General features: G+C 33.8%; 1 protein-coding gene across 8 annotated transcripts in view; it reads right to left on the reverse strand.

Moving 5' to 3' along the window:
- The window catches only part of rg (A kinase anchor protein rugose), a 1,617,632-nt gene that overhangs the window by 725,016 nt on the left and 870,209 nt on the right, over positions 1-22,407 (reverse strand). For 6 of the 8 annotated variants that reach the window (XM_081738911.1, XM_081738906.1, XM_081738912.1 and 3 more), the window contains exons 26-29: positions 19,437-19,544; positions 17,548-17,710; positions 9,705-9,902; positions 3,783-3,922 (exon numbers count right to left, since the gene is read on the reverse strand). In XM_081738911.1, coding sequence (XP_081595037.1) covers positions 3,783-3,922; positions 9,705-9,902; positions 17,548-17,710; positions 19,437-19,544 — 609 coding nt within the window. The remainder of the gene's footprint in view (positions 1-3,782; positions 3,923-9,704; positions 9,903-17,547; positions 17,711-19,436; positions 19,545-22,407) is intronic. The other 2 variants (XM_081738910.1, XM_081738909.1) reach the window with 1 other exon arrangement.

Consider the following 22,407-nt stretch of genomic DNA (forward strand, 5'->3'; position numbering starts at 1 on the left):
CAGAGACCAGTACATAGGAACTGTCCAATAATATTAAGATATTTCAATATAATTGATATTACATTAATTTTAGAAAGTATCACCCAAATATTTATTCATGTCATAATACATTTGTTACATAAAAAATTAAAGAGTTCATTTTTGAATTTTGGTATGGTTTTGATATCCTTCAAGTTAGTTGGGAGCTTATTATACAACTTACACTTTTGTATACGTACAGGCAAGACACAATTAAAATTTTATTTGACCGAAAGATCTTTTTGTATGAGGCTCTTGGTGATAGATTAGAAAAAAAAAACCTCTTATTGCCCTTTTCTGTAGACGAAAAAGTGATAATGTACTAGTAATGTAAAAATTTGCACAATGACAGATTACGTAAGTACTAATATGGATACCCATTTGTCTTTTTCCAGGTGTGGTTGAACTAATGTTACAATCAGAAAACTAGGCGGCATGTTGGACAAAATCGAATATCGAGCCATGATTATGTTCCTCGATCTTTTGAAGAAATACCAGGTTTGAATTGTAAGGAATGCCTATCCTATGTCATAGTGACACGTTGAAACAAGGAATTCGAATGTGGTCGCATACGTCTACAGGATAACTCATGAGAAGGTCGTTCGTCAACGGCTACAAACACAAGCGTGGTGGCAAAAATTGTGCAGCTAATGGCTACTAATAGAAGACAGACGTGTGACTATTAATTGTTTAGCTAGGGAGATGAATATTAGCAGGGGGGTCCATTCACACCATATTATACAACATTCTTTATATGAGCGGAGTGTCAGCAAGATGTGTTACCCGATTGCTGACATCTTGGCAAAAAGAGCAACGTGTGCAACGTGCACGAAGCATTAGGGAATAAACCACAAGGGTAACGATGCTATTGTAAATATGATGAATGCTATTGTAAATATGATGAATTTGACCTTGAAACTAAAGAAACGAGTAAAATATAAAAACATACTTCGGTCTCTATCCCAGGCTAAAATCATACAGCAAGGTAATGCTGTCCACACTTTGGGACTACAAAGGTGTGATCTTTACTGATTACTCACAAATACAGAAACATGGTGCAAAAACTACACGATGCTATCAAAACAAGAGAGACAGATTTGATCTTGAAAGATATGTTGCTGCTAGCGGACAACACACAGGCACACTGAGTAGCAGAAACACTCACTTTTTTCTTTCTTTTTTTCTTTCTTTCCTTCTTTTTTTTTCTTTTTCTTTTTTTTTTTTGCGCCAATGTGATTAAGAATCTTTGCCTCACCCGTGCGATTACCTTCTCTTCTTAAATATTAAGAAAAAAATCTACGTGTTAGTAGCTTTACAGATGATGAAAAGGCCAAATGAGGAGGAATTCTGGATTCTCTTTAACTCCGCAGACTTTTATGCATATAGCACTAACGGACTTACCTATAGATGTGAGAAATGTAAGGCAATATAAGGTAAGTATATACGGAAGGACGCGTCCATGGACCAAATTGCAGATCCCTAGCTCGTCTTAATCATAGTGAGGGTAAAAACTTTCTAGCCTCCTCTCCTACACTAAAGTTATAGATTTAAACTATTGGTAAAGACAGATTGTTAAGAATAGAAAATACAACGTTGTGGGATTGATGGATAGTAACCTTAGCCATAAACATAAAAACCAGGTTATATTTTTAGCATTGTAACATACATACTGATTGTTTTCTAGAATGTAAAGAACAATACATAACAAACTGCAGCTCTGCAGCCCGCAATGTTCTGATTGCTCAAATTATGGATCACTTAACTATGTGATGGATTATTATTGTATCGATTGCCAAAGAAATATTCCACAATACTCTTCTTTCTTATTCAAGTATATCTATATTTTTCTCACGACAACGAGCAATAGTGAGAATCTTCATCCTCCATTGGGAATTAAACTCGGAACTACATGCACATTCGATAACGTAGAACTAGGACTGGCTCAATACATTGCTTTGAAATATAGAAAACATGGACCTTTCTAAAGACGTTTCAAGAATCCTTGTAGTTACCAGATAAAAAGAATTCACAATTTATACGAATTTTTAAAATAATTTTCAGCAGTGTTCGCCTGACCAAAGTCCTTGAAGAATTGTAGTGAGATTTGTTTGCTTAGTCCTTCTAGAATGTCCAATACTCAAAATGTGAGCATGTCCGCATAAATGTTGACAAATGATGATCCTACCCATATGGTAAATGGAGGAAATAATTGATTTTGTATCACACCAATTTCTCTATAGATGTGAATTCTGTCCAAGGTGTTCAGTAATGCGGTCATTGGGTTGATCCAAGCAGAGAAGCTTGGTACAGTCCATGTAGTCTGAGGGGATAATCATCGCTTTAAAAAGAGATAGAATGTATAGCTGTTCAAGAAGCGAACTGGCTACTGTAGCAGTTAACGTATTGGAATGGTAAGCCAGAGGCCTGAATTCGATTCTAGGTTCAGTCATGCAATTTTTCACTCTGGACATTACTGAATTTATACTTGTAAAGGAATTGGTGTGTATAAAATCGATTTATTTCCTCTGTTTATCATAATCAAATTATTAGCTTATCTTCTATATTATATATTCTCAATTGTAAACCTTCTCTTATCTGTGTAGATAATAATTACCTTAAAAAGAAACATTGTCATCATATTACCTTACCATTTTACATGCAACGTTTCCTTTAGTCCTGCTTTGAAAAATAGACGAATTTAGTAATTGAGAATCCGAGGTTGCCAAATATTATAATTTTTTTTCTCCATTGAACCCTCCATTCAAATCAATTGCTATCATGTATGAAATTACATGCATTACTGTACCAAATGTTATTATTTATGAAACAATCAATAGTAATATATATAATTATATATAGTGGGCCAAAAGTCGCTTGACAAAAATGTTTTGAAATTATTACAAGTTGACCATAATATTTAGTTAGATTACCTCTATCAAGTGTTCCACGTGTTCATCATTTTAAATAAGAATACACACATCATCACACTATAGTCATAAAATTCTCTTGCATAGCCACATATTTAGGTTTATCGGCTAAGACTCAGTTTGTTCAAGAGGAAACCATTATGCAAATTATGGATTGACGAGATGGAAGTCCAGTGTTCGGAAAACACTGCACAAATAACTCAATCACATTTGATAATTGTGGTCATTTAACAACCAGTTTTCAAGCATGAACCTATTTTCATAATTTGACAATTTTCTATTCATTGTAAACTTACTTAACAATAAATGTGACAAGGTTTAAATTCTTCATAAAATCATTTCTTACAACATATCACTCATGAATCATGTATTATCACGAACTACACCGTAATGAATTCTTTACGTCAATCGGTTACTGATACTCTACTTAACTGAGAACTGAATAATTGCTGGTGTTAAGCGACTTATGGTCCAATATATACGATAAGTAAACTCATAATTCTTTTTAAAAGTATACACACTACTTGTAGTTTTATGAATGATGTCCAAACGGTTTGCCCAATTGAAATACAATTTACAGAACTCTATAAAGATTTACGATCTCTTTACAATAAAGTAAACTAAATTATAATTGGTTAACTCGTTCTGAAGTTATTGACAAAGAGGTATCTAGGATATATTCAATTATAAACAATTCGATATTTGAATTGTACAAATTGAGGATAGTTCACATTTACTCTACATTCGCTAGTTAAATCCTTACCCGAACTACCAATAATTATATTAGACGGGAATCCAGTGTTCATGGAAACAGAAAAAAAGAAATCAACATTTTACCTTTAGAGATGGTGGTCCACTTGAGTGTCCATCATTATCTGTAAGGACGGATGAATTATTTTCATCAACCACGATAACTTCGTATTCGCCATCGTCAACGTCTTCATGGGACATTTGATGACAAATGCCTCTCGTTTGAGCTGCAAGAACAAAGCCATAGCATAATTTGGCATTATTCACCCACGACTAGTTGTTTGTTGAGAAACACAAAAAAACACAGCAGCAGATCTGAAGCATTGTAACATGCATGAATTGAAGCAGAATATTATCAAAGTTATGGCTTAATTTTGAAGTATTTGGTCTTTCTAAGCCTTAGAAATTAATACGAAATAAAATCATTACAGATCATGAACCAAGACAAGTACAGCAGAATCCCAATGAGAGTGGCATGCTCAAGTAGTTAAGTTTTATTTGCTACATTGCATTTGCTACATTGCAAGTTAGAGTAATCTAATTACAGACGCATAATTACAATCATGAAATAATTGTTGAAAATATTTCATGTTTTGTACTTAAGTTCTTCGATTCTGTTTGCAACTTGATCTTAACTTAGTTCACAATACAACGATCCTCAACTATACACATTGAAAGTTACTAATCATTTATGTTGTTAGTAATATTAGTAATTTGTTACTAAGCAACGTATGTTGTATATTGTTAACAATAAGCTACGAAGCAACAACGATTAAGTATTCCTATTTAAAGTAGGTAGTAACACAATACTTCATACAGTGACACGCAGAATGAACTTTACAGTATTAAACGCATTTTGTTTCCTTTGACAGTAAGTCCAAAAATGGAATGCGTCTTATACACCGATGAAGAGATTTTGATCATTTGATTTTCAGTAAATATTCTCGATTTTCTGGTGTTTTCCTTGTGTTCTTATGTTGTGCAACAGTATTCCAGCTATGTACAGTTCAGTAACTCAGCAAAGGTAGTTTGGATTTCTCAATTTTGTGTTGTTTGTTGTTTTCCTTGCGTCCTTATGCAGTGCAACAGTATTCCAGCTATATACAGTTCAGTAACTCAGCAAAGGTAGTTTGGATACAATCACTTTATTTGCCGTTTCGTAGTATTTATGCTTTCCTCTGGGAATATATGCGCCATAGTCATTACCAGACACTCGTGAGTGTGGTTCATTTAATTATGTTTACAATTTTCTACATTTAGTTACATTTAATAATATGAATTCCGTATATGGTTCATGCTAAAGTATCACTTTTTCTTTTCTTTTCTTTCTTTCTTTTTTTTTTTTTTTTAATTTTTATAATATGTAGTAAAAATATTTGTTTCCTCAAAATTGAATAGAAAAATGGGATGCATGTGGTAATTGACTAGATATAACATTCCCTTCTATAAATCATGTAGGTGATAGCGCTTGAAGAGAGATCCCAAAGACATACGGAAGGTTCTCGATACCACAGTGGCAGTTATTCTTACAATATACTTATTAAAATATCCTGACATGATATCCAACAATAAGATTTGTCATTCTCAGTAAACCGGACGCTTTCTACTGTTGATCAGTATTGTAAAATGAAATTTAACCCTTTTCTGTCTTTTTTCTTCTTTTTCTTTCGAGGGCGACAGAAGAGGAGAAAGTATCATTATCATCATCATAGTTATTCCGCCATTATTGGCAGGTCACTTGCTGGAACTGAGAAGCTCCCATGCTCCACGGTCTTCCGATATCCTCTTCGTTTTCACGTACGATTTATCTGTTTTGATATCGTCCATTAATTGTTTCCTTTGCCTCTTCCCTCTTTCCTGCCATCATACCCTCCAACGTCCCTCATGATACAGTTCTTCCTCTGTTTGCTGACAGCAGAAAAAAATCGTAAAATGATAGCAAAGAAAATCGAATTCAGTACTTCAACGGATTTACACGTTTCATGGCCCCTACATATCCCAAAAGGGATTTCTGCATATGTTTGTTCACTGTTGATTCCCATATATGTACACAAACCTAAAAACCATACAATTCAACGTTTCTAGATTGATTTTAAATTTAATTTTTTTAAATATTTTTCTACAGTTTTGTTTTTATCAAATATTCTTCCTATTTCCAAAAATAAGTATAGTTTACAAGAGGGTAAAGTAAAGAATTGAGAATTTTTCTAAAAAAAAAAAAAAAAAAGCTTTAACCATTTTGTTTATATTTCATAAATCAAAACTTCATTGACAACATCTAACTTTCTAACAACTTCCTAACATGGTATAACTAGTTTTTCTACGAAAAATCCATAAGCATAGTTTAGTTTTGGGGTTAAGTTCCCTTGGAATAATTTTCTTGAAAACGGGTGATTTTGTTCATATTTCACAAATAATTATTTCATTAACAATCCTACAATACTGTGTAAGACATTTCTCCTGAAAAAATCCACAAGGTGTAATTTACTCCTGGAGGATGAGCTTTTTTTTTTTTTTTTTTTACGGTATTTTCGAAAATATTTCAGGAGTCTTTTTCATGTCTTTGTATTTGATTTCTGTTTACCGTCCCGTTCAGCAGCAAGGCTATATGAAATATGGATCTACAGCTTAACGTGGAATCCGAATCACGTGAGCTCTCACCGGGAATCGAACCCGGGTCTTCCACGCTAAAGATATGTACGTTAACCACTTAGCCACGAGGGAACTCTTTTTTTTTTTTTTTTTTTTTCATGTTTCATTAAACTAGATTTGACGTTACACTTCATATGTACTCTTTCTTTTCTTATAAAAACAATTTAATTTTATATTTTTTCCATGAGAATATAGGTGGTAGTACTTAAAGATTACTTATTGTTTTCTTCGAGTATAGAATAACATCCGTTCGATACTACATAGACGTAGTATCTTATAGTATTTGACCCCTCCCAACAATTATTTCTGGGTGTGCGCCTGCATTAAATCATATGCATTTCATTTTCTTAATATTTTATTAATAACCCATCCGGTGATGAGTTTCCTTCGAAGTTTTCAGAAAACGTCTATTATCCTGATACTCATATCTCATAGATGAATATTCCTGCAATAATAGTAGCATGGTTTGATTTAATTTGAGCAACGGAAGAGAGATATTTTATTGCAGTTTATAATGATCTTTATTATGAACTAATTTTGAGGATATTCATGTTATTTTATGTATTGGATTCGAAGTGCATTATGTTTCATTTCTGCGTTTTCTCGTATTTTACGTCATAATACACTCTTTATTCACGTTTAAACCTCACTCGTGAGAATTATTCTGATAACGTGTTCTCATATACTTTCTTATACGTCATGATAATGCTCCAACCAATGAGAATACATGTGCAGACGAAATGAATAAAAATTCGTATGTTATGAGGGGATTGAGACTTCATTTTACGCCTGGATTCTAGACCCATGGGCAGGGCTTTGTGAGAAAAGTGGGACGAGCGATTCTCTATTCTTCAAGATGGAGGTTTAACGTATAGACCTGCATATGTGTACTGGTTAATTCTGTGTTATTAACATTTTTTCATTCATTTTTTAAACCATTGTGTATGTAGAAAGCTAAGAATATCAATAATACACGTATAGTAAATTAGATCATGTGTATATTTGATTCAGGATTTTTCTTCTATACATGTTGCGTGCATAGTTCGTCGTAGTATACACATTGTTTCAAAAAGAATATACGTATTTCGAATGCATATATTTATTAAACTTTAAGACATACGAATATGAAATTTTACACACATATTTACGAACCTCTCAAGTTCAAATTACAGTTCAAAGTTCAAATTACAGATGTTCAATATGTCCATCAGCGACACGAACAATATCACATCGATACTCAAATTCCTCCCATACTCGGGCAAGCATGTCCTGCGTCACTGATGTTATGGCAGTACGGATCCGGTTCTTCAACTCTTCCAGGTTCTGTGGGAGTGGTGGTACATAAACGTTGTCTTCAACGAAACCCCACAGGAAAAAGTCACAGGGTGTGACCGTGGAGGCCAGCTGAGACATGCTAAGTCGCCAGCTCCTTGACGACCAATCCAACGGTTCGGTAGAGTTTCATTCAGATATTCACGCACTTGGCGACTCCAGTGAAGGGGTGCCCCGTCTTGTTGAAAAATGAAGTTGTCTTCGTGCAGCCTCGGAAACAACCAGTCTTATAACATAGGAGATACTGCTGACTGTTAACCGTGTTTCCATTAAAGAAGAATGGGCCGTAAACAGATGATCGGGATATCGCACAAAACACAATGACTTCGAGCGAATCTCGTGCATGTTCATTGACTGCATGTGGGTTCTGTAGGCCCCAAATTCAAACATTTTTGTTGTTGTTGTTGTTTACCTGACTGCTAACACGGAAAGTCGCTTCATTACTGAACACGATGCGTTGTGCAAAAGTGTTATCATTGTCAATAGCATCCAGAATCTCGTTACAAAATGCGCCACACGTTTGCATTTGTCATCAGGGCGCAGAGCTTGTAACAGCTGTAACTTGTACGGCTTCATAAACAACCGACGTCTCAAAACACGCCAAATTGTGTTGTTGGCACTTATAACTCCTGACTGGCAGGACGAGTTGATTTTGAAGGACTACGTTGGAAAGCAGTTTGAATTCGTGCAACATTTTCTTCAGGAACACGACGGCAGCCAGGACTCTTTCCTTTACATACACATTCTGTATCTACAAACTGTCGATGCCATCTGCGAATGTTCCACCCATTCGGAGGATGAATTTGGTACCTCAACCTGAAAAGTCTTTGCACTGTAATCACGGAATTGCACTTCGCAAACTCGAGAACACAAAATGATTTCTGCTGCGGAGTGGCCATTTTAAACATATGACTGTTACAAAGCAAAACAGAAGACAACTGAAATCTAGCGGCTATTAATATAAACTAGACTATATATTCGTTTCTCCAATAGCCGAGCCGAGGCGCAGCGATCGATAGTTTGGACAAAATAATTCTTCGTAATACGTATATTCTTTATGAAACAGGGTGTATTCTAGCTATCATTGCTTAATCCGTAACTTCTAATATAGTGGTTTATTGCGGTTGTTTGTGGTGAGGTTGGAACAAAATTTCGTTTTATTTAAATCGCATCACAATTTGCAGGAAAATAGAATTTGTGTACAGATAGCTTTGTATGCATTCAGGTTGACATTAGCGAAGCTGTCAAAGCACGGGTGTTGAACGGATTCCAAGTTCGATTTTCGAGCTTGGTTATCACGTTGGTTTCTTTTGCCATCCATAGAAATCATTACAAGTTGTCTATACTTAGTGTCTTCGTTTTCTCCACCCTTGTGTTACTTTACTGATAGTCATTTGATGATATATTTAGCTGAAAGTACATATTCTTGTTACATATACAGCTATAAATAGTATTTCTTTATTTTTATTAAATATTGATGATGAGATTTTCTTTCTTTGAAAAAATACACAACAACATAAAAGAAACACTAACATGGGATTCCATTGTATTGTTGTTCATGTTATTATCATTAAATATTGCAAAAAATTGCCTTTTCTTCGCTTCAAGCATGCAACGAATGACGTTATCATATTCCTATACTTTGTTTTGAACAAATATATCACTGTAGTACACCTACATAGGAAATAATAATAATAATATCACTGACCAAAAAAAGTCTTCCTTTTACCCTACTTCCTATACTAACTACTATTTAACTAGATACACACACACAATGTTATTTATAATCAATACTTTTTTCGGTAAAAAGTTTTACTTTTTTAAGGCATAACTAATGCTGGGTTTAAAAAGTGCATACACAATTAAGATTCTACACGACAGGACATGCAAGAATTCTTTTGTATTTTTTAATTTGCTGCTGCTACACGATAACAAAATAACGACATATATATGTACGTCAAAGCATTGTGCTGCATAAGGAAGGCTGCGCTATTACAATTAATTTAATGTAGACTTTTTTATTACCTTGACCAAGAGCTGAGTTTCTATACCTAGGTCGCATATGAGTCTGACCAACGAGTTTGTGATTTTTGAAAAAAGGAGAACGTCTTAGGAACTGCTGAGAATGCAGAGCATTGGGATGTGACCCAGGTAGGAACTGGGGGTAGACGTGATGTGACCACTGCGGGAAGAGTGGCCTGTTGGACTGCCGCACTCCAACATCTGCCGGTGGATCGGGATTAAAAAGCAAGATTCATATTTTCTTAGTAGTGAAATAAAAAGTGTGTTAGTGCATTAGTGAAGCAGTTACAATTCTAATTGCTGTGATTTCATTGTCTCTTCTAAGAATTATATTGCATTAATTATGAAGTTATAATCTTTATAATAACTAATTCATCGACTATATACTGAATACTAGAAATACTTTGTTATTTAATTGAGTAATTGTGCTTTAGATTAGGCATTTAATTAATATTTCCACCAGCGTGATGTACACAATGGGAGATTCACAATACTCTCTACATAAAACTAAATTATGATAAGATTGAAATATCTGAATATTAATTAAGGTTCTAGAATAATAAGTCATCTTGAATTTAATTTGAAGTAACTCGAGACGCATATTTGTCTTGTGTGTAGTACTACTACAGTTTAAACACATTACAGTTATAGATATTAATGAAAGAGGAAACAACTGATTTTTACCACACACCATATTCTCTATAGATGTGAATTCAATAACATACAAAGAGTGAAAAAGTGACTGACTGGACGGTGACTCGAACTCGAAACCTCCGGCATACCGTACCGATGCGTTAACCACTTTGAAATTCAGTTCACTTCCGAGAACAGCCACTCACTCTCTCCTCTCCACTCAGACCACGTGGGTTGAGCATTGATCTCGAGAGTGAGTGACTGTTTCTGGGAAGCCGACTGGGTGGCGTAGTGGTTAAGAGCCTGCCTTACTAAAAATAATACTAAATTTTACCATTTTCTTTTGCTTGATTATTCATCAGTGAAAGGAGATAATGAAATGCAAGTCACCACAATCATAGATAATGCTATTCTACAACGGGAAATATGAACATGAAGAATGTTCAGTGTTGCAATCCATACAAATTACAGTGTTGCCAGAAAAACAATTTCCCTAAAATCTAAGTTAAGACAGCGAGTAGAGGAATGAACTCATCTACATTTGATTACGTATCATGCTGTTTTGGTTTCTTGTGAACTACTTTTTAATTAACATTATTATTTAGTTTTAATAACTGTATGTTAAAACTATTTTGTTTATTACAAACTAAATACAACTATTATTTAAAAAGTAGTTCACAGGAAACCAAAACAATATGATATGTAACGAAATGCAGTTGAGTTTGTTCCTCTACTCGCTGCCTTAACTTAGATTTTAGGGAAATTGTTTTTCTGGCAACACTGTAATTTCTATGGATTGCAACACTGAACATTTTTCAGGCTCATATTTTCTGTTGTAGAATAGCATTATCTATGATTGTGGTGACTTTCATTTCATTATCTCCTTTCACTGATGAATAAACAAGCAAAAGAAAAATGGTAAATTGTGTAGTATTTTTAGTAAGGCAGGCTCTTAACGCATCGACACGGTGTGTCGGAGGTCCCGGGTTCGAGTCTCGGCCCAGTCAGTCACTTTTTCACTCTTTGCACGTTCCATTACAATTAATTTTGTTTAATTGCAAAATGTCTTAAGAATTTCCATTACTACACCTTCAAGAATATTACTCTCATGAACTATGTAATGAAGAACCTTTGAACTTTATATCTACGTAACACAAACACTAAAGGTTTTAGAAAAAGCAATAAAGATTTTCTTCTATAAAATCATACTCGAATTATTGAGTAATAGATGACACAGAATATTTGATGAATTTTTATATGATTCATTTGTTTAGTATAGTTACCGAATTTTTTGGTCATCTGAAAAACTACCTACTTGTAACAGAAATGACATCAATTGATTCTTACATGAAAAGATGTACGGAATTTTGTTATGAGGAGCCCTACTACTCTTGATCTACAGTTTCTTACCCATATTGAAAGAAAGGGGGAAAAAGACAAAGATATTTGAAATACAAATAATAGGACATACTACTGAGAATAAGACATCCAAATTGAAAGAAAATTAAATTTGGTATATGTATAAATTCTATAGACTTATTGCAACAGATTAAAAAAATATATTGTTTTAGTTAAACTTGAAAATTAGTTTCTGATACAAATGCATGGAAATTTACATATGTTATTTGGACGACCACCTGAAAAAAACATACAAAATGAAGATAAAAAGAAAACTAAAGTGATAAAGTGTACAAGAGCAAGACAGGAAGGGGAAACGTATGGCTCGAGGGAGAGAAAATCGAAGGTGCCAAGACGTTCCCCTATTTAGGAAATCTAATATCCTCGAACGGAAGAAGTGAAAAAGACATTAAGTTGAAGAATAGCGCAGGCTAAACAATCATTCAATAGGAAAAGAGGACTGCTAACATCAAGAAATGTGTCGTTGGACGTTCGTAAAGATTTATTAAGACCCTGGTATTTAGCGTGGCGCTTTACGAATCAGAGATGAGGACATTGAGAAAAGCTGAAGTATCCAAACTGGAAGCATTTGAAATGTGGTATTGGCGCAGAATGCTGCGCATATCATGGACCGAAAGGGAAAGGAATGAAGACATACTAAAGGAAGCTAATGAAGAACGACAGATCATGAAGATAATAGGGAAAAGAAGAAACATCATGCTTGGCCATCTTATTCGGCAATACGATTGGACAACCGTGTTGATAGAGGGAAAGACAAAAAACAGGAAAAGGAAGACTAAGGATAGAATATCTAGATGCAGCTACGAAGAAGACACCTTATAAAAACAAAAAAGCTGTCCCACGGAAGAGAAAAGTTTTAAAATTTTTATGTTGCCCACCAACCTACAGTAGAGATGAGAAAGAAGAAGACTTTCTAATTCTACTCTTCCAAATTTATAGCTAATTCATGGTTTATCTAGAGAATGTCGTCAAAGATTTAAAATTTTCCTTATGCTCTCATCTGATTCTGAAGGATTTATAAGAAAAACTAAATCATTCATTAGAAAAAATATCGGTGTTTACTTAAAAATATTGAACAAGTTACTCTATAATTTAAATTTTACTACTAATTCAATAAAGAATTATGATAAATCTATAGATTAACACACATTAGTTAGCATTTTCTTTATTTTGGACATTTTCGTTTCTTATATACGAATATTTTAAGATGCCAGTCTACAAAACAGAGTTAGGACTTAATAATTTGGATTCTTCACACTCATTTTTACTTGATTGCTTAAATAAATGTAAGTGATTTATAGTGGAATTGCCAATATCAGATTAGATACCGAATTTAAAATTATTCAGATTTACAATATATAGAAAGACTAAAATAAATGTATTTCAAATATTCGTTCCTTCGAAAAAGCCCAGATATTTTGTCTATTCCTACTGCAGTTTATTCAACATTCCTATTTCATTCTTTTGTTTCTTTTTCTTTTTTTTTTCTTACACCAACTGCTAAATTAGGTGCTCTCTCCTAGTTCAGAAATCAATCTGAAAAGCTTTCTATATTATTTTCACTAAAATTGTACTGTTTGTGTCATGTAATTTAGAACTCAACAGATATTGATTCAAGAATGTTCCAAGTGTGAAAAGATATCTTAAGAAAATTGATCACGTTCTACACATTGGTGAAAATGCGTTTAATAATTCCCTTTACATCGTTCGATTCGCACAAAATATTCACTGCAATGCGTATTTCAAGAGGAAATTCTTAAAGTATTTCGAAGTTCAAGCACACAGGCCACCGTACAGGGTATGCTGCTGGTAGTATGTGTAAAGGGTATGCTGCTAGTAGTATGTGTAAAGGGTATGCTGCTAATAGTGCGTGTAATGGATATGCTGCTAGTAGTGTCTGTAAAGAGTATGTTGCTAGCAGTGTCCGTAATGGATACGAATGCAACTAGTAGTGTCTGTACAGGGTATGTATGCTGCAAGTAGTTTGAAGATCGTCAGACAACATGACGAATATGCTTATGTGTGGATTATAATATGTGTCTGCAATACCAGACCGATTCTCAAATAAGTGACTTCGAGAGTGGCTGATATGAAAGCTGCGATCAGAAAGGTGGTTGTTCTACAGACTTCTCGCCCGCGTACGTCCTGATGTGTTAGTAGTCTGCTTTCCATCCTGGGGTATACAATAGAAAGCAGAAGTTCCCATAGCAGACATGCTCCTCGAATGCCCCGCGACGCATCGTAGACTGTCTGGATAGAAGGATCGTTCGGGCTCACTACGGCAACAAGACGCACTGTGGTACCCCATGTGAGCGAACGAACAGGTTTGGCATTGATGTGTGTTTTCTTCTTGTGTCTCTAAAATTTTCTCTGGTCAAATCCATCCATCAACTGATAAAATAACTGCAACAAATTCCTAATGGTTACAAACCCACATATTAGTTTTGATTTACCTCCACTTTTATTTCTCATTATCACCAAACGAAAAAAAGAAAATAAATGAAAGAATGCAAAACATGATATTTCATTTCATTAGGTTAATGAACATTAATTACCTTCTTCCTAACTAATAGCTTAAGGAAATGTATGGAACATATTTGACTTATCAAAAACAGCTGATTAAACATCATTAATAGTGTGTGGACCATACTATTTTAACGCACAATCTTCGTTATCATCGATAGTAATGTAGAAACACCTCAAACTATGGAATGTTATCTTCAACTCCTTTAAACAAATAATAAAAATATATTGTTGATATGGATGAAGACTCGAATCTCTTAAATCACTTAGTACTGATAAAAAAAAAAAAAAAAATAAAAAAAAAATAAACGAAATAACGAATAATAATATAAAGAAAACGAGTGCCAACAAGTGCATACATTGTTCATATTTTCAAGTTTTAAAACAGATGTTTTTCTCTTCATCAGCATCAAGTAATCGAAGAGATTCGATTTTTTAGTCTAGAAGAGTTAACGATAACATTCCATAATGTAAAGTGATTTGCAGCCTAAGTTTTTATGCTACCACCAGTGATGATTGAGGATGTCCGTTGAAACATATGGTCTACATGATTCTGCTAGAAAATGACTAAAATAATGCGTATATTGAAGAAACTATTGGATTAACACGTATTAACATCAGAAAGTTAAGATTTAGTTGAGCTATTTTTAATATTTTCACAACCTTCGTTTTATAGTAATATTTGGAATACCTTCAGATTAAATCTCATTCGTATGCTTTTGAATGCTCTATTTTACTTTAAAGGTATTACTTAAAACGAAAAGTATATGCAGTCTATATGTTTGAAGTTACTATTAGATATTATTTTTATTCATCCTGCTTTCGGTGAAATAAAAACTATTTTCATTGATAACAACTATTTTCTTGATATTACATCTAACAATTTCGTTTGGCTTTATCAACTACTCTCACTGATACAATTGAGTACTCATTGAATTCTATATAGCACATGTGAACAGAAAATAGAATTGTTTTAATGCAAAAGAATTATTTTCATTGATGATAATATCAACTTTCAACGACATGGAACTACTTTTATTGTCAATAGAATTATTTTTATTCATAATGATTGTTTCGGAAACAATTCTATGCATTTCTTTTGTGATCTTCCGGAAACCCTTATTAAAATAATAATAATAATAATAATAATAATAATAATAATAATAATAATAATAATAATAATCTCAAACTAGTATAATACGATAACCTTCCTATTATCTAGAAAATATAATAAGATATTTCATGAATCAGAAAAATAGTACAAGTATCAAGAGTCTAACAAAAAATTATTTTAAGTTAGAAAATAGAATACTACAGTTATTTTTAAATTCGAAAATATTACAAAAGTGTCATTCCTAAATTAGAAAATGTAACGAAAGGTACTTTAGAATTAGATAACGTAACACGAGAGTTACTCCCAAAGTAGAAAATATAACATGACAATGATTCATACGTAAAATGTATATAACACGAGAGTATTCTTAAAATTAGATCATATAACAAGAGTTACACGTAATAAACGTATCTGATTGCTCGTCTTTCTAGCTTTGGTATTATATATAACCTAAACGAAAATAAAATCTAACCAAAACAAACATTTACTATTACTAATTTAAGTTACACTTCTGATAATATATGAATGCCTTCATCAAACCAGATAAAGTGTCTGAAAAAGACAGTGATATATTGCCGAAACTGCAAGACAGGTTAGTAATAGTAAGTGTTTTCTTTCTACAGATTTAATTTTGTTTTAATAACAAATTACCCTTAAAATTAGAAAATTAACAGAAAGCATTCTAAAATACTAGAAAACAACATACACATACAGGGTTTGTCCGAAAAGTAGTACGACTTTTTTTTTTAATTATTCACAAGTTTGACACATTGACTTAATAGTTTTTAAAATATGCCACTTCTGCATCAACACAGAATTTCCAGCGACTCAGTCAATCACCGAAGGTTCCCTGGATCGCTGAAAATAGAATGCTCTTTAGCTCTCTCGTTACGGCCTCTTGAATGGCCTGGACCGAGCCGTGGTATCGTCCTTTCATGATCCTTTTTAGTCGGGGGAAGAGGAAGAAGTCTGCAGGAGCGACGTCTGGCCTGTAGGTTAGCTGGATAAGCTTTGTGATGCCATGTTTGATCAGGAAGTCCATGACAGCAAAGGCGGTGTAGCTCGGCGCATTGTCGTGATGAACCTTCCATGATCTAGCGATTGCTGGACGACCCCATGACGAAACGCCAAAGCTCTGAATGGCACATCCCCGCCTCATCTCGCCCGAAAAAAAGCTCACATGAGCAAATTGATAATGAAATTGATCATCTTTTTTGACTGCAAAGGAGTGGTTCACAGAAAGCCACACCAATGTACCAAGCCACACCGCCTTTTCTGTCATGGACTTCCTCACCAAACACGGCATCACACAGCTTTCCCAGCCTACCTACAGCCCAGATGTCGCTCCTGCAGACTTATTCCTCTTCCCCCGACTGAAAAGGGTCATGAAAGGACGACACCACGGCTCGGGCCAGGTCATTCAAGAGGCCGTAAGGAAGGAGATGAAGGGTATTCCAGTTTCTGCGTTCCAAGGAGCCTTCTGTGATTGGTAGAGTCGATTAAAACGCTGTGTTGATGCAGAAGTGGCAAATTTTGAGAACTATTAAGTCGATGTGTCAAAATTGTGAATATTAAAAAAGGAAAAAAAAAGTACTACTACTTTCCGAGCAAACCATGTAAATAAAGAAAAATTCGATGACATCGTAAAGACTAATTTTTAAAATAATAATGTATTTATATATAGTACATATATGTGTAAATAGTTGTTAGCAATGAAAAAGTTGTACATTATCTTCAACAATTGTCCAATTGTTAAATTTCGTTCGTAATGACGTAAAAGAATCAGAATTCAAGATGACATGTTATTTTTCTGGAACCTTAAGACGAAACATCTCTGCTTTTAAAAATTTAGTTAAGAAATAAAAAAGCATAAATTGCTTTCCGGAAACTGACAGGCAACTCAATCTGACATCAAAACTCTCAACTTCTGGGAGAAAACAAGGAGAAGCAAAACTCTAATCAATACCTGTTTCTCAACAACAATTACTCATGCGTGTGCCAAATAAACAACCACGTTAAAAAAGTCTCTGAATGATCAAAGTGTCAACACCCATGCTTATTCACAGGCAATAGCTAACTTGGAGACAGAACTCTGACTTGAAGAGTTTTGAGAGAGAATGAGTTCTTAAAACAAGCTGAAACAAACATTATGATTACCTGGCGGAGTGTGGTGAGAAGTCCCATTGCTACGGAGAGGGGCAGGACTTGGTGCAGTAGGGGTAAGAGGAGGTTCCAAGATATCTCGATACTTGGAAACCATAAGGACAGAGATGAAGTATACGATAGCTAAGGACAAAAACTGGGCCTGTTTGGTTTCTTCCTGGAAAGAAAGAAAAACAAAGTTGTGATGAGTAATAGCAAATATGCAATACTCTTCTTAACAGCACTAATGATATACAGTATAATCATTAAAAACAGTGAAATTACTTAATTAACTGATAAGATATATATTGAATAATAAATTATTAATCTTCAACGCGCTAAGGTGCTCGTGCTTTTAACTTGTCCGTATGCGTTTCAACGACTGCTTGTCATCATCTTTAGTACATATCTACTAAGGAATTATAAGTTACGTTATGGACTCTCACTGCTGGTAAATATTCCTGTACCGTAGAAATAACTATTATACTTCCTTAGCACCAACCGCAAAAGTGATTATACTTTAAAAGAACCCACTTGAATATATTACAAATTCTTTAATGAATACATACTGAATGTGGTGACAAGCAGTCGCTGAATCGTATGCGGACAAGCTAAAACGTTATTATATGAGTTTAAGATCAGTATTTTATTGAACATGGTAGAGTTTCGTGAATGAGTAGAACAGCTGTCTATTCCTAACATGATGTAATATGCGTCATCAACCTGCCGAAATTTGAGGTGAGTCAATTGCAGTCCTTCAATGCATTCACATTTTGTCACGCAGAGCATCTTATTACGGTAATCAAATTCATGCCACACTCATCAAGGCATATTCGGTGTTATGAACTACAGTGCAGCGGTGTCTGACCATAATATTATGGAGTGATGTGGATAATGATGGTGCGTAAATCGTATTTTTAATGATATTCCAAAGGAAGATCACTGCTGGGTCAAACAGGCCAACTATGAACAAAGATTACACTCTTTTATCTGTAGCATGGCTACAATCCATTCTGTTAAGAGTCAGAAGCTCCTAGTTTTCATACATATAATGCCTCCACTCTCTCCTTGGCCTCCTCGCTGGTCTAGTGCATAGTGCGCACGCCACTACTACACACACGCCCGATAGGAGAGCAATGAACACATTAGAATGGACACATTCCATCTCATATACCCTCGATCCTTAATAAGGACGCTAAACTTCAAAACTTTACTCTCCTATCGCTGCAGTTTGCCTTGTGTCTTATTGACAGACGCTACTATCCTATACTTTTTCTTCATTCATCGGATTTTTGCTTTTTATTCCTCCTCCACGGAAAAGGCGAGCCTTATTCCTATCAGTACGGTTTCTGATCATTTATCGCGTATCCCTTTTCTTCACATTTTGTTTAATTTTTCTCTTTACTTCCTCTGCTACTTTTTTTTTCTAAGAATGCAACAAAATTCATAACCAATATAACATAAACAAAATAATAATATTACCATACGACTGTTTACTGCCCATTTTAATTTCATTTCCTAACTTTGTCATATAGATTAAAGAACCCGAAGGTTCATGATGTAGACATAAAAGCTAGTTAGGAAATATAGCTCATATACATATATAGACACAAGACAATTTAAATTTTAAAAAAATCCATTTGTATATATTTATCTTACATACAATTTTAGTTCATTTCTGAAAAACTAATTTGTGTAAACAGATATGAAACTGAATATAAAGGAAGTAATTAATGTTAAGTTGTACTCATACAAAATAAATGTTAATTATCGATTATCCCTAGACAATTTTTAATTAGACTCGAAATCCACAGATTTTTAAGTTGACGCTATTGATCATTGAAATATGAAGAAATAAATAAATAAATATAAAAATATATATGAGTTTACGCTATTATACTTACAACATCTCTGTAAATCACAGCTCGTAATCTGTTGACATCCATATCTTGGAGAAGTTTCTCTGGATCCTTCACTGGACTCGTTTGGCTTGCCAAGTTTTCAACGATGTTCTACAAAAGTAAAATGTATTAGCGTACGCCCACTAACAACATAATATACGCACTACAAAATATACTACTACTCAACTGACTAACATTGATTTGAATATCCAATGGAAAATAGGCTACAGTGAAAAATACAAGGAAAATAAACCATAGGAGAAACGAAGCTGACAAGATTTGTTCGTAAACTTGTTATCGTAAAACTTAACTGTAAGGGACAACTACAATTCCTGTGATAAATTGTATTCTTAAAATAAATGGGCACGTTTTATTATAGTTACTGTAAGTTTAATTTAAATTAGTTAGAAGAAAATACTTTTCCAGTGTCACGATAACTAGCAGCAGTATATAGAACTGCTTAATTTAATACAATGAAAAAAGAAAGAAAAAGAAGAAAATACAAATACATTTTGTTAACTTTTGAATGTATGTTTAAGCATTAAGAAATTACTTCTTAACCATTGTACTAACTATAATGATTAATAACCGATTTTTTCTACATAAAACAATATTATTTTAGTTGCTGGGGAAGATTTGAAAGCATAAATTAACAGTTTTGAAAGAATATATGAATATACTATATTATAATGGAATTGAGAGATATGTGAGTAAAATTTCTACAACAGCATTACAGGCAAGGTCACAATATTATTGCTAATAAATTTTAAGAGCATTAATATAGTTACTATTATTTAAATTAAGAGGCTCATAAATTGTTCTCACCCGAGAAAGTTTGTTTTGATAACATAAAATTTGCAGGTATAAACTAAATGTCAAATATTGCTGTATACTTGTCGAACTCATAGTTTTTAGGGCCAGGAAAACGTCTGACACGTTTCAAATTACTTCTGGAAGATAGTTAGTACCTACTTCAAGCTGGGTTTTTAAAATCATGTCAATTTGATTAAAGGCGTATTCTGAGTGGTAGAATGTTTTAATATTTACACCAAAAATGGAGTGTCTTCTGCATTTTTATCATTACATTTTCATTGAAATAAGTATTCTGAGGAGGAAAGGAATTCAAATATTTCCTATGATCATATTCTCCCCGTGCAAAGAACGGGCATTTCAGCTAGTAATATAATAAAATCATTAGTTTAACATCCTACAAGTATACCATGGAAGCTAAAGAAAATGAACGATTGATGCAAGTGAATAATCATGCAAGATTTAGTATAACAAAGATAATAAATGGAATGAATAAACACTAAAAAAATTAATGTCATAGAGATAATGGATGTCAATGAATAATAAGAAAGATTCAGTGTAATAAAGATAATGGATGGAAGTGAATGATCATGGAAGATTTAATGTAAATGGATGCCAGTGAATGATAATGAAAGATTAAGTGTAATAAAGATAATGGAAGAAAGAAAGATAGCTTTGAAAAAACTCATGAGTAAGATCATACGGTCTAGAATAAAACCAGAAACCTTTCGCAGCAGAAATGAGTGATCTATAACTGAACAATCGTGTACCACAACTAAGTTTAATATTTAAACAGAAAAAGTAAAGTAAGGGCTCCCTAGTTCGATTACAGCTCCCTCCGAGTGGAATTTGTTGTGAACAAACACCACATGGATGTGTTTTCTCAGGGTTCTCCTGTTTCTATACATTTTCATTTCCACCATTATAATGCATCTCATTATCACAGCCTCCCTTAGCCTCGAAGCATAATCGTCGAACATTACACTCAAAAGAAACGAAGAAAAACAAAGTAAAATGATGGTAAATACATTATATATCAAAAGAAGGTGTAATGTTTAAATTCCATTTTCACTTGATAGTTCAAAGTAATGACTTTAGATAACCTTTTCAAACCTTAAAGTTACATCACATTCAGTTAAATTTATCCCATGTTGATATGTTATTTAATATTACAAATAACACTAGTGTGTAGACTTTACACATACTGGTACTGAAAGTTCGTTCATTCTTCTAGATACAATTACAGAGAGTAAATATTCTTTACACACTTATAAGTATTCTTCGGCAACATGGTACCCATCTGGATGATTCAGTTACTTCTCTGTTTTTTAGTTCTCTAATATTTCTATCTTTTCCCTTTTTTCCTTTCCGGTCCTACAAGGTGGCCACGAAGTCCTGTTACCCCTGAAAATATGTAACATAAACCACTAAACGTACGCAAATAACTACACGGAAAGAACTGAATGACATGAACAACAATGCTTTCGACAAGTTCTATTGAGATAGGAAACATCAAGTGTCCAAAGGATCAGTCTCTTGACCATTATTTTCATGACAAAGGATAATATGCCGCCGGGTTCTGTGCGACATTTTGCGGAGCATTGCAAGTGTAACTTGAGTGATAGCCTGTTTCACAGCTGCTGTCAGTTCGGCAGTGGTATCGTAACGACTTTGTGCAACGATACCCTTTATAAACCCCCATAGCACATTATCACAGGTCTGGGCTTCGTGGCTTGTAATAACACGTTCTTTAATACTGTAACTTGAAGTATCAGCCATCGTTTACACAATCTGAACAATGGGAAATCTTACGTTAATATTAATGAAGGGGTAACATGAAAACTTACATTAGCATTTATCAAGGGATAACGGGACTTTGTAGCCACGTGTCTGATGAAGCAGGAAGTGAAAATGTTTTCTGAATATTGCTCATTCTAACTTTGGTACTACTTACAACTTAAATAAAAATAATATCTGACGAAATACCTGATATTACTATTTTGTTACAGTTTCGGCAGTATATTATTGCCTTCGCCAGACATATTATCTCTAATTAATCAGGTTAGGACTACATTAAGAACATATTAGAAACAGTAACTGTTTGATTTGTTCAGATCGTATTTTTATTTACGAAAATACTTATAGGTGTACTTGTTTCTCAGTG

This window comes from Thermobia domestica, chromosome 14, assembly GCF_964235325.1.
Source record: "Thermobia domestica chromosome 14, izTheDome1.hap1.1, whole genome shotgun sequence".
NCBI lineage: Eukaryota > Metazoa > Arthropoda > Insecta > Zygentoma > Lepismatidae > Thermobia > Thermobia domestica.